Genomic DNA, 14,290 nt, shown 5'->3' on the forward strand with positions numbered 1-14,290 from the left:
CAGACACAAAATACATAAATCTCTACTCTCAGGGGGATATGAGGGTGGAAAGCAGGGTAATTCGAAAATACTACAGGTTTTCTACTAATACAAAGCTTAATGCTAAATCCTGAAGTATCCCTTTAAAACTCGGGGAGACCGCTCCTTTCAAGCAGTTGCTCCCAAACTGTGGAATGCCCTGCCACTGTGGATGCGTGTGGCCGATCCTGTTGATTCTTTTAAAAAACAGCTGAAGACACTTCTATTCAGTCAAGCTTTCAGTTGACTGAGCTATTATGTTTTATGTTTTGTATGATGTTTCTTATTTGTTAAAATTGTTAACTTGCTACATGTAAAGCACTTTGTGATTTTATCTGTGATAGGTGCTATATAAATAAAGTTTACTTACTTACTTACTTAACCAGAGTTGCGCAATAGAGAGGAATGCTTGTGTTCTTTGACTATCTGTAATTTTTGAATGCGCAATGCAAATTAAGCTTAAACTTTCACATCGCAAAATAAAATGCAAAAGATTACGCCACATCTAGAAACCAAGAAAAACCGCCCCGATCATTATTTGCTGTAATTATCAGTAGTGTTCTGGACTGGTACCCACCACAAACATTCACGGGAGTGGCTTTTATCTGAGAGCGAGACAGCAGCACACCTCACTTGAATGAAAGAAGCTGGCGGACGTTACTCGAGGAAGACATTAGGAGGAGAGTTTTTTTTAAACATTTTAAGCGACGCGAATTGAGCCATGGCGTACGCTGCGTATTGGGCGAGCATCGTAAGTAGATCCGCGTCATGCTTTGAACTGCAAAGAAAACTTTATCACCAATCTAAAACAACTCGGGTGGTCAAAAGATTTTCCTTAAAAGAGTTGACAAATGTAAACACATCAGGATTAGGTTGACCGTTGTTCTTGTACACACAGGCTCACTTACAAAAACCAACCAAAAAAACAAAACAATGGGTTACTATTAGAAGTAGGGCGTTGTCTGATATAGCCCTCTGTAATTAGATTTTAAAGTGTTTGCATGGATTATAAAGTTTCCTGTTATGGAGTTGAGTCGCATTGCGATTGTAAAAAGTTCCTCAAAGAATGCCATGGCGTAGAGTGAAAAAATAAACCTAACTGTAAAATCAAAGTATAAAATTAGTTAATATATGTTATAATGTAGCATAAGTATTTAAGTATTATAATGTACATTTCAAGGAGAAATTGCAGAAATGGAAAAAAATCTAGTATGTCAAAAATATGTTCTCAGTTGATGCTTTTGACTGTTCTGAAGGGTTATATTTCTCAGTAGGGTTGTTTATTCATCATTTTGGGTGTAGTGACATGTTAAACCCTTAGGTTATTGTAATTTTTGGCAGGGCGCTAAATCACTTTTCTTTCTGTCTTTATTTATTTCTAGAAAGGTGACACTTCATTGCAAACACAAGCCTGTGTTCCTCAGACTTCAAGATTCCAGGTAAGCCATCATTTACAGTTCTACGTTTAATGTGTTGTTTTGAAATTATAATTCATCTTAGAATATGCTAATATCAGATGCAGGTTCCCACGGGCATGGAAAACCTGGAAATATCAGATTTTTTAGAAGTGTGCTTTCCAGGCAATGAAAGATATGCAAATTAGCAAAATCAAAAAAGTCAAGTTAATTTCTACAGTAAAATTAGTTGAATAGGTATCCTCATTGTATAATATTTCATTGGCTTTTTGTCTGTATCCAGTAACAATGAATGGCTGGAAAAGTCATGGAAATTCATTCCAATTTAAACTGCTATACTAACGCTATTTTTGTAATGTCTGTCCTTAAAGGGATAGTTCACCCAAAAATTTTATTAAGTGATTGAGTCTCTGCAGAAAATATGCACTAAACTGCACAATTCATATGGATTTTCCATTATGACTTTTTGAAGCGTTGAAGTGGTGAATAATTAATGACAGAATGTTCATTTTTGGGTGAATTATACATTTAAGAAACTGGCATAGTTCATTGATCAAGTGTATTACTTTTCATGCTTTGGCTTCTAATGGAGCATTGACACCCTCTTGTGGACTGTAATAGTCCTTGCGAGCCAAAGCCTTGCAGTCTAGCTGAGTTATTGCTCCCAATCAGGCTTGTGTGTCACAGATATAAACTGTAATTCTCCAAAGCCATGAATGTTTTATAACCCAGCTCTGCCATGTTTGCACATCCAGCCCAGGGAATGTAAAATAGCATTCCTTTATGACACAATACTCCCATCTACTTCAGAGAGCCATACCCACAGAAACAACAGTGGAATGCATTTATGAATGTGCAGTGCATTAAATATATTGATTTTGTATAGGTAGTATGCACTTGTTTGCTTGTACACCCCTGGCTGGGCTGCAATGTGTCAGAGTCCCGTGACAGTGTCGTGAAATGTTCACAGGGACATTTTGTTACTATATATATATATATCCTAAAACTCATCAGGAGCTCCAGTTACAGTGACACACTCCGGGCACCGGAATGGCAACGCCAGGGCCCACTAAACTCAGTATAAGGCATAATGTGTCACTGAGTTTTCTCAAGATAACACAGCTGGTTTAACTCGCTCAGTTAGTCCGCAGAAGAAATGCTCAGGTGTGTCTGCAAAGTGTCTGACATTATGGATGTTAGATAATCTCATGCATAAACAAGTCTGTGGTTCAGAGATTTTTTAGAGACAGCTTAAACCATTAATGATAATTAGTCGTCTTCTGCCTTCAGGTGTTTATGTCAGTTAATTTTCACAGTCTCACAAAGCTTGAGCCTAAGTGCTTCTGAATGTTACAGGAAGGTATGTGGGTGTGTCGAACCTTTTGTTTTACAAAAATCGTGTGTTTGTGTGAGCGCACGTTTGTGCACAAATGCAGGATGTTCCTCTGCGAAAGGTTGAGACTCCACTTTTTCCTTTATGTATTGAGTTATTCAAGTGTGGACGTCGTTGCTTTAGTTTCTAGGTTTCTCTTTTTAAATGTACACTACCATTCAAAAGTTTTCTGCTCACCAAGGCAGCATTTATTTAATGAAAATAATAATGTTGTGAAATATTATTCCAATTTAAAATAACTGTTTTCTATTTTACTTTATTTTAAATTGTAATTTATTCCTGTGATGGCAAAGCTGAATTTTCAGCATCATTACTCCAGTTTTCAGTGTCACATGATCCTTCAGAAATCATTCTATTATGCTGATTTGATGCTTAAGAAGCATTTCTTGTTCTTCTTTATTCGGCCTGTACTCCGGTGGATGATCTGCGTCTGCGTCTGTCTCTGGCTGTTCGCATCCAGGTTTTGACAAAACTCTTTCGGGAATCTGAGCATCGAGTTGGCGGGCGTCCAAGTGGTCGCTTTATCTCATAGTGGTACCACGTTGTCACTTTCAGCGTCCATCGATCATCCTCCAATCGAGACATGCACAGCCCATCCTCCATGATCACATCTTTCAACCTTGACATCCCACGCAAACATTTATTTGTGATCTTATCTTTTTGCATGACTTGCTCCATTGCTCTTCCAGTTACAGTTTCTGTTAATGTTTTTTTTTTTTGAGACCATGTCTCACTCCCATATAATGCTGGTAGTACGGTGGTATAGAAGAGATGGGCATGCAGGGTTGGGTCGCTGATTGTAGTGATAACCTCTCTTATTATTATTATCAATAGAAATAAATGGAAATCTTTTGAAGCATTATAAATGTTACTGATCCTTACTGTGACTTTTGATCAATTGAATGCATCCTTGCTGAATAAAAGTATTAATTTCTTTAAAAAAACAACTTATATATATTTAAAAGCTTTACATTTCAAGCTCTGTCAATACCAATGAATATGAAAGAGATTATCCTAGTTTAGGTTTCATGTTGAAACAGATGGACCTCTTAATTTAGATTTGAATTTAGGATATTTTGGCCTCTGTGGTGGGACTATTATCTATTGGATCGTTTTTGTATTTCGAAGTAGCTCTCTGGCAATAATTAGCCATGTGAGTATAATATCAGGTTCCTTTGGACTTCTTTCTCAATGCGGATTGATGCTAAGCGGTTCAGTGGGCCGCTGTTCATATGTTGAAATGAAGCCTCCAGGAATGCAAGTCAGCATATGCAGTCAGGTGGTGAGAATTGAGAGGATGGATTTCTCGTAAAATTAAGCAATAAGGTTGGAGGGGATGTGCTATTCATACCTATTTGCAAAAGAAAAGATTACGTACTTGATATGAAATTATTCTCAGATCATATAATATAATAATACACATAAAATGGAAGATTAGAATTGCCTCTTTCATTGAAGCAACATTAAAACCTTGTTTTATGACGGCCTCTTTTCAACTGGGAACTAGAAAATCACCTGCCCAATCTCAGTAATGCTACAAGAATGAAGTTTTGTTGTTTTTAGTCAATTCAATTGAAATTATTAAGTGAAAATAAAAATTTTCACTTTTTTTTTAACAACATTTTAACATTACAAATCTGAGTCTACTTTGCTATACTTAACATTGATTGCACAAGTTTCTGAAAGATTATTTAATGACTTTCAGGCAATGAATTAACTCCAAATAGTTTGTAGGTAAGCCAATTTCTCATATAAAAAAAACTTTAAAGCTCTTTGACACAGATTGGCTGTCTTCAGTTGTCTAACACGCATTACTGCATATCCATATCTGATTGAACTTGAGATGTCAGTTGGACATTATGGATGTTCACACCCAGGCCCATCTCACTGAACAGGCATGCTTTGTTCTCATCATTTGGGGTGGATACTAGCAGCACACAGTGTTTAGGCACTTGAGGCAAATATTTCGTAAGTGCAAGTCCCTGATTTCAGCTCTGCACATTTGAAACATTATTCAGTGAACTGATGATCGGGAAGCTCTTGCTAAACACTCAGTGTAAAGATATCACGCGTCCTTCCCTTGAAATGGGACTTCTTGCTGGTTACTCATGCTGATTAGGAGTATTTTTAGGGAATTGTTTGGCTTGCATGCTTTAGTTTAGTTTCACTTGGCAGCAGACCCACTGAAGCACAGGAAGTCTGCCCCTGACCCTCTCCTTCATACACTCACTTTTTGTTACATATATAGTCCCTGCCACTATTATAAGTCAGACGACCGCTATTCCAATTAGTTTGTACTTTGTTTCATTTGTTGGTTCAGGTAATTTAGTGTCTGTATGCATATCTTTCAAATGCACCATAAAAATAGCCATAAACGTTTACCTTTGGATCATACCGTGTGAACATGAAAACATACGCCCTGGATATCCCTGCTCTAAGGCAAGTCACTACAGGCAAAACTATTTTTTTCTTTTTTTTTGTGCACTGGTCAATTTTGAGATTTTGTGCTATTTGGCTTTTCATGTTTTTAACATGTCAGACTAGTAGACAAACAACATTTTTATGCACTTTATCTATTTGCGTCTGTTGATTTTAATTACAATGTACCTTTAAAAGCCTTTTTTTCAAGCACTGGGCCAGAAATCAAGCACTTACTGTATATACACCAAACATTATAGTTTTTTATTCCTACTTTTATTCTGAAGGTTTTCATGGAGGTTTTTATCAAAGGTTTTTATTTAATTATTATTTGCCTGATTTTATACATTACATTCTAAAAACATGGTGATTTTCTTTTTTTTTTGCTGTTGACACTATTTTTTTATTTATTTATTTATGGAGTGACAAAAAGAGATTTAAAAATCCCCTCTAAAAACCTTTGACTCTTGTATGTCAACAAAATGAAACAAGAAATTTGAACCCGGCTTTGTCCAATGTCATATTTTTTGTTCTGGGTATGTATGCAAATGAGTGCATATTTAATTAGGTTATGCATCATTTACATATTTACATTTATTTATAATATTTGCATTTCGGAAAGCTTGATGTCTGCAATTCTTAATGGAATCAGTCAACTGGGTTATAATTTTTTACCCTATTCCTATTCAGTGACTTGCCTTTAAAGTTTATCTGACATCTCAGTCAGGCGGTACACATTCCATGTGCTTCCATATTTAGCCATTCCTCCTTCCCTCCCTCCTTTTGAGCCTGCCTCCAGTAAGCGCCCTAGCCACACCTCCTTTGACCCTGACCACTCCCCCTAGTCCCTCCCCCTGCTCCCTGTGCCTGGAACATGCTGTAGCTCAGACAGCACAGCAGACACAGCAGAGCCACAGAGACGTAGACATGGGCCAGATCATCAGCTGGATCCGCGGCACACGGGACGAACAAGGCCTGCAGGATGTCGCTGTAGAGCAACAGGTGCTGCTTACTGGATATAATCTCAATGAGGTCTCAGAGAGTACCGTGAATGCATGGGGTTTGCTTAAGTGTGTTTTTCAGGTGCAGTGACTAACTTGACATCGTGAGGATTTGATCGTGTGCTTTTAAACTTTGCCTGAGTTTTTGTTCCGTGCTCTGCTCAGGAGGTCTTGACTTCGTTCCCACAGCAACCCTCTGAGGGAGGAGGAGTGCTGGAATGTGTGGGGAATGCCAGGAAATGTGTTTGAAAAAGTGTAACTGTAGGGACTTTTAGCACTGAAATAAAGCTGCAGTTCCACCATGGACTTTTCAGTCTCCGTTATCTGTTTAACTGGCAATATTACGACAAATCCATGTTGCAATGCGCAGTAGTTGTTCATTGAAAGCCTTTCTGGGTGTGTTTCACTGTGATTCATTTAACTATTAGTGATATGTTTTTTGCAGAATTTGTAATGATGCTGTCTTACAATTAATTCATAATACCTGTGGTATTGCTGTCTTTGGTTCTGACTTTTGCATCTGATATTTTAGCCTATTAATTTTCCTACTATGTCAGTTATGACACTAATATCACTAGTTTGCTTCCTGCAACCTAAAACTGGTGTTATGCAGACGTCATGGGTAGCTGTGTTGTTTTGAGCATGAGCAGAGCTCTCTGATATATTTTGGCCAATAGGCTTGTATCCAAGTGCTGCACATTCCCACAGTGCAACATGCCAGCCTGGTTCAGCATCAGCTAAGGTTAATGGCCTGAAGGAAGACACTCGCTCACTTTCACTGTGAAGAATGTGCATTGTTAATTTACATACAGATATTTTAAAATTTAACAAAAAAAGTTAAATAGTTGTGTTTGACTTTGTGGGTTATAGTTAGAATAAGTTGTTGACATGTAGTTGCAAAGTTACTTATAGTCAACAGAATGTTCAAAAGGGACCATCAAAGTTTCAGTTACCCGGTTTATTCTTTTTTAACCTAATTTTGTCATATTGATTGATCTTAATGAACTATAAAACTAATTTATTTTGATTGATTTGAATATTGCCTGAACATATTTCTGATTATTATTTTGAATGTCTCACAACTTATAATGATAATAATAATAGAATTTTAAAGTATTTATTTTATTTGAAAATACTTATATAAGCTAATATCTTACATATAATTATCAACTGAAATAAAGCATTAAAGATTTAAGAATTTGACAGAGAAACTGGTAAACAATTGAGAATGATGTCACACTAATTGGAGCCCTTCAAAAGGTTCAAAGCAAGTCTTAGTATCTGTTCACAGGTTAATCAAAGATGGCTTCATCACATGAGTATATTTGTATATTTATCATATAGTTCATGTTACCAATGTAGTTTTATCTATAGTCACATTATCAGAACCATTTTGGTTGCTGACATTACAGATTTTTTAATTTATCAGTATCTGTAATTATTGGATATGTATACACACTGTATGATGACATTGGATATTTAATTGTTTATTCTCATTTCCCCTGTTTTTACATTTATATTACCTTGTCATCTTAACTTAAAGTTAATCTCTAAAATCACTAATGATTTAATAACATGGTTAGATTAGATCTCTTTAGCCTAAATTTACTGGTGACATTTAAAATGATTTATAGTTTGTAATGTTTCGTTTTTTATTTATTTTGACAAAATAATATAGAATTTTTATATAAATGTAGTTTAATTATTAGTGTGAAGAGAAAATCTCAAATTAAGGCTAACCTTAGGGCTAGACATACGGTTGCAACACTTTTTTGTGTTCGGGTCATTTTAATTCTGTTGTCAAGTGAGTTCAGTGTATTGTAACAGCATATTGATCTACAGTGGGGGGTTTTCCCCCTCAGTTAGCGGCGCACTATTGATCTGAACAGCTAGAGGAACGTGTTCCAACTGCATGTAGTTACAATAGCACACAACTATTTCTATATCTGTATGTATGGGCACACATGCATATATGTAGGTTTATTTGCGGACTCAGCAGCTAATATTGGGTATTTAAAGCATGGGATGGTATTTTTGAACCCCAGGTTGTCTCAGAGATGGACTGTCAGATTTGTCAGCTGTTAACCTAATACAGAATAATACTGCCTGAATGCAAACAAGTTTCCTAGCATTACCTGCGCTTCAACATTATATTTAAGTTGTGTTTTTCTGTCGATTTTGTAAAGATTGAACATCATGCCTGGAAGGTTCAATGTTAGAATGCCCTTGAGTCCACATGGGGATCTCACACGTTCTGAGCATGATCAGATGCTGAATCAAAAAACATTACTTTTCATTGCCTAATCATTGTGCAAATATGATGTCATCATGAGTTATGCACACTTGTGCAACAAGAGCTCTGTTTTTTACTTTTCACCAAATCCTCCCTCGGCAACATTTTAAGGCATCATATGCGTGTCAGAGTGGGTTATGCTGCCTTATAAGATAACTCATTTTTGACATTTTTAAAATTAAATTAAATTTTAAATTAAACATGTTTAATTTGTGGAGATTTAGCTAACCCTAACAAAGCAAATCTCAGAATATAGTACAATAGAAAAAACACGTTAATGACAGTAAAAGGAAATAATAAAATTTTCTCTAATTGTGTCGTTTTTGTATATGCAACATAATAATGTCAACTCAATCTCTGTCAATCTTTACACTATTTGTGTGGAACATTGCTTCCTAAGTAACAGCTGCCTATGTAGGCCGTAGACAACAAGGCAGCTCAGCTCACTAGATTTTGGAACAGAGCTTAAGATTTTGTTACTATACAGCCTTTATTCATGACTCTTGGGCAGAAACTCAGTCAACAAACCACATGTTGAACAAACTACTAAATATAGACACTGTTGCAGCACAGAACGTCAGGACTCAGGAGTTCCTTCAGCTGGTTTTAAAGTCAGTAATACTCATACTTTTTAGAGAAGGGGAGTGTGTGAAAAGCTGAAAGAGACAGCTAGAGCGATGTTTGTCAGATTTGGTGTTTAAAAATGACTTTTGGGGGTATATTCGCCTAATCGCCTGAAAGTGGCCCTCACATGGCATTTGGCTACCTAAGTGAGATTTGTATGTTATATTTTATTTGATTATTTTGTTAGTTACAAGCAAAAATAATATGCTGACTCTATCATATCGCACCTGAGGGTTATTTCTTCATCAGTGCCACACCTTGTGTTTATATGCATGTTAATGCATGCTTGTGAGATGATGTAATTTGTTGACTACTTTGCTGCCTTTTGTCCAAAAACTACTGCAATTTTAACTTTAAACTTCATTGTGTACATTTGGGGCTGTGTCTTTTCTCAGACCACAAATGGAAAGCCTTAAGTGAAAGGAAATGCATTACCTGTATCTTTAAGACCTCATGAAATCAAAATGGGAGTTTTGTGGCTTTTAGTCCATCAGACATGGGCCATCAGGTTTGAAGCTTTCCATTTGCTAGTGTTCACCTAGAATTTGACAAAATTAACTATTATGCTGATACACTGGGAAAACAAACCGAAAATCGGTCTTTTGATGTAAAGTAAAGACATTTGGCTATTTTTAAGGGGTATAAAATGGGAAAGCCCACCCACCCTGTTTCAATCGAAAACGTCGTCACAGGATAGAAAAACGCACTTTTATGAGGTCTCTAATTGGTTTGGTTCTTCAGGCTCTGAATGAAAGCACAGGAATTAAAATGGAAATAGTTTTAATTTCCATTGAGATGAATAACTTGGATAACTAATGGATAATGGATAACTTTCTTCAGCTACAGATTTAGCTGTATATTAGAACTCAAGGACTGCCCAAACAAACAGAGCAGTGTTTTATTAGACCGCCCTCGAGTTGTGTACAGCGTTTACAGAGCCTGGTTTGTTTTCGAAATGTTTTCCATACAGATTGTTAGTTCTGAGTCTGCAGAACTTGAATTGCATTTACATAGACACTGAGAGTCATTCTTTGGCCTTCTGAGATTCATTACCACGTCACCTCTCGACCTCTACATGTGGGTGGGGATCAGTTCTGACTCATTTATGAACAGATAAGACTTGCTATGCAACACTCCTGTTTAGTTACTCTCTTGTTCTTCTAAGGCCTGCTTTATGTGTTTCATCATCTTAAAAAAATATTTCCAGATCATTCACTTGGGAATCATCATTTATGGTAAAATGAGTTGGAAATGACAATTTGTGTTGACTTTAATCAGATGGACGGTAACGAAATCCGACTTTGTTTTAGGTGTTTTGTCCGGGGTAGATACTAAACTCAAGCACTGCAGTATCTGTTGTATCTGGTTAGTGGTTCTTTCCTGTTTTCCTTATTTGGCTTCATTCAAAGGTCCCTCGCCTTAGAAGTGGGTCTGTGGAATGCAACTACATTCCAGCATGCACATGACAACAAATATAGAAATTTGGGTGTATTTCGGAGTGTGTTGTGTTTTGTGAGAAGTGAGATGTGCATCTCAAAATCTCAGCCCAGCTGCACCCACTGTGACTGATTTTGCCCTCACCTATGTGTGAGCTTTTCCACATGGATGGAAGCTTTCTGTGAGATTGTGCAAGCCAGTTGTGCAAAATGTACTTGCATATCATACAGAGGACAAACCATAGTAATACCGTGATTTTGGGGCACGACTGTTGTACTGCTAGAAATGCAATTTCAAGACTGTCCGGTCACTGGCCTCTCCCTCCAATTTCCTGTCTAGCTGTATCATCTTGCATGTTATGTTTTTTTTTTTTTAAATGTGTATATGTAGCTGTGTGTGTGTGTGTGTGTGTGTACAATATTATATTATATAATACTGTATATATATATATACCATTCAAAAGTTTGGGTTCAGAAATTAATACTTTTATTTAGAAAGGACACATTGATGAAAAGTAAAAGTAAAGACATTTACAATTTCCATAAAAAAAGAAAAGATTTTTTTGACATTTCTATTTATCAAAGAATCCTGAAAAGTATTTATCATAATTTCCACAAAAATATTAAGTATCTCAACAATATTCAACATTGATAATAATAATAAGAAATGTTTCTTTAGCAGCAATTCAGCATATTATAATTTCTGAAGGATCATTTGATGCTGAAAATCCAGCTTTGGCATCACAGGAATAAATTACATTACAAAATAAGTTAAAATCTAAAACCGTTATTTTAAATTGTAATAATATTTTACAATGTATCGTTTTTATAGTTTTTCTAATCAAATAAATGTGCATATATATATATATATATATATATATATATATATATATATATATATACACACAGTTAGAATAATGTAAAATAAAATGTAATAATAATGTAATCATTTAAATGAAAAAGTTTATATATATATATATATATATATATATATAAATAAATACATTATTATTACATTTTATTTTATTTTACATTATTCTAACTGTGCTTCCTGTCTAGTAAAATGACCCTCAAAACAAACAACATACTCTAGCTTAATTAGCTTTATTAAGAATAATTATTTGCAAATTAAGTGATTGAAGTGTGTGTGTGTTTATGTAAGTGTGTGTACTTGGACTCGTCCAATTATTTTGTTGTTTTCAATTCTTTCTCTCTTCTGCTGATTGCTCAGTCAAATCTCTGTGCTTTTTTAACTTCAGCCCTGAGGAATAAATTTGATGTTTCATAATATCACAGTGATCAACTTTTGAGGTTTAACTTTCCCCGATGTGCACCAGATGGCGCTCTTCCACCATAAATGTTTGCTGAGTCTCTGTTTGGCATTTGTAATCAAAATGGCATCCTTTCTGAATAAACAAACCAGAATTGCCTTTTGTTTTACCCGTAGGTGGGCGTTTGAGGGCGCGGAGTGGCTACGTAACTACGCTGTGTTCCTCTTACATAAGCACTGGCACCAATTTTGCACCAAGTCCGAGCTTCCGTTTAAAGCGGGGCTCATGACTCACCCAGTTGTTTTCCGTTCTCTGCCTTTGACTTTCTGCTGTGCATTAATTCATTTTCTCTCTTTCTCTCTATCTCTCTCTCTTCTACTTTCATGTTCTGGGTGTGGCGGGTTGACGTGCATGTGATGCTTTTCTCTCTTTCTCTGGGCTGATGGTAGGTTGTGCAGTTGAGATTCCAGAGCAGTGAGTGTAATGGACAGACACACCCTGCCTGACAGGCATGGACTGGGAGGTTTGTGCTTGCAGCCCTGCACTGTGTCTTTTTCTTCACTGGCCTCTACAGTAAACTGCTTATCAGTCCAAACTGAACCAGACCCCTTCAGACCACTGCAGTCGGTCTATCTTTGAAACCCACAACCACCACCCCCAACTCCAACTTCCTTAGTTGTATGGAAACAGTCTTGTGTTTATTTTTCCTGGCTTGTTGTGCAGATAGGCGGACCTCTTCCTCTCTCGACCAATCAGAGCGCTTCTTAAGTGCATCATGAGTTTGACAGGGTGGCTTCAGCTGTTGAAATGCTTGAGTGGGAGGAGTTTGAGTCTTCTGGATTCACTGCTGGGCGTGTTTCTGTTAGTATATGCGTGTATGTGTGCATGAGGGATATATTTTGTATATATCAGACTGAGTGAATTTGAAGTAACTCTCTTTTAGACTGGATTACAGACGAAAGTGAAACAGGACACCCTCTTGGTTTTGTTACAAATGGTACGTTTCTACAGCTCTTGCATTTCTGTCAGTGGTTTCCTGCCACTGTACCTGCCTATAGCTGAAGACTGTGCCAGCTGCGCTGCAGTTCTTGGAAACTGTTACCATTCTTTTGGCACGAAAGTGACTGCGCTTGTTTCATTGTCGTCTGATAGATTTAAAAGGACGCAGTTTATTTCTTACTATATATCTGAACAGATTTGACTTTATCCAAACTAGAAGGAAATTGTATAAAAAGTTTCAGGCGCTGGTTAAGTTGGTTACGTTGGTTTTGTTTACTGCGTTGGTTTACTCTTGTGAAGGTTTTAAGTTTGTCATAAACAAAGCTGCTCTAGTCAGAACGACAGCCTGTCTGTCACATTTTTTTAGATGTTTATGACATCAGTATGCCATTTTCATATTTTGTAACCTTCCATTTTGACTTGCGCTCAAGGCAAGAGGTAATATTTCATGTCTGGAAGCATTGCTGGATAATTAATTCATTTCATAATAGGCCTACAACAAGCGTGCTACACCCTGTTTGATTGGTTGCAGATTCTGGTTAAAGGTGACAGCGAGATTAAATCTAACATAGACTTACTAAGTTTACTCTGGTCAGGGTTGCCAGGTCATCCCAAAAGAAGTAGCCCAATGGCCAGGCTCACAAGAACACAGTTACGCCATCTACAAAACAGGTTAAACAAACCATTTGCGTTGAAACCACTTTTCTTCAGTTTTGCTGTAGCATACCATTCATGAATATGTATAGCCTATACCTTGCTGCTGGGCATTTAGTACATACTTGACTGCTTACAAGTAGCAACTTGTGGCCAGATTTACTAACAGCTTGCGTCAGCGCAAACCATCTTTTGGAGTTGCCGTTAAAGCTACTGTCAAGATTTACTGAAGACATGCAGTGAAAAATTAGCGCTGAAAAGGCATGGACAGCGGCTGACCTTATTCCATATGCATTTGCTGGAGTTTCCCTTTCAGACGCAAAATTTATGTGGAGAGTATTTAAATTAATAATGCAGGGTGATTTACTAAGGTTTGCACTAGTCAATTTACAGGTATTTGCGCCATTATTTGACGCCCCAAAAAAGCATGTCTTAAACCAGACGTTAATTCGCGCTGCTCTTGGTAGATTGCGTCGGTCATTATGGAAATGATCAAGCCACGTCTGCGTTCTTTAATTTGCATGTCATCAGTAGATCATGCGCTGAACTTTACACTCCCATTGCCGTTTTTTTGGAATTACATTCTCACGCTAATTTGCCCTGCGTAGTAAATCTGGCCCTTCAAGACATTTTCCAAAATTAGGATGTCACCTCATAATTATGCAATGCCATTTCTAATATGAAAGCTAACATTTTAGTCATTAGCAGTCACAAGTCTTGCATTATTCATCATATTTGCATAAATCACTTCTTTAGTCCCAGAATTTA

The 14,290-nt window shown here is 36.8% G+C and overlaps 1 protein-coding gene across 16 annotated transcripts in view; it reads left to right on the forward strand.

The window, feature by feature from the left end:
• The window catches only part of cast (calpastatin), a 39,727-nt gene that overhangs the window by 4,346 nt on the left and 21,091 nt on the right, over positions 1-14,290 (forward strand). For 8 of the 16 annotated variants that reach the window (XM_082140558.1, XM_082140570.1, XM_082140567.1 and 5 more), the window contains exon 1: positions 6,157-6,276. In XM_082140558.1, the coding sequence (XP_081996684.1) occupies positions 6,172-6,276 (105 nt within the window). In that variant the 5' untranslated portion in view covers positions 6,157-6,171. Of the gene's footprint in view, positions 1-591; positions 770-1,400; positions 1,458-6,090; positions 6,277-12,262; positions 12,867-14,290 lie in introns of those variants that run through there. The other 8 variants (XM_082140566.1, XM_082140562.1, XM_082140569.1 and 5 more) reach the window with 6 other exon arrangements.

This window comes from Leuciscus leuciscus (assembly GCF_965113295.1).
Source record: "Leuciscus leuciscus genome assembly, chromosome: 16".
NCBI classification, from domain to species: Eukaryota; Metazoa; Chordata; class Actinopteri; order Cypriniformes; family Leuciscidae; genus Leuciscus; species Leuciscus leuciscus.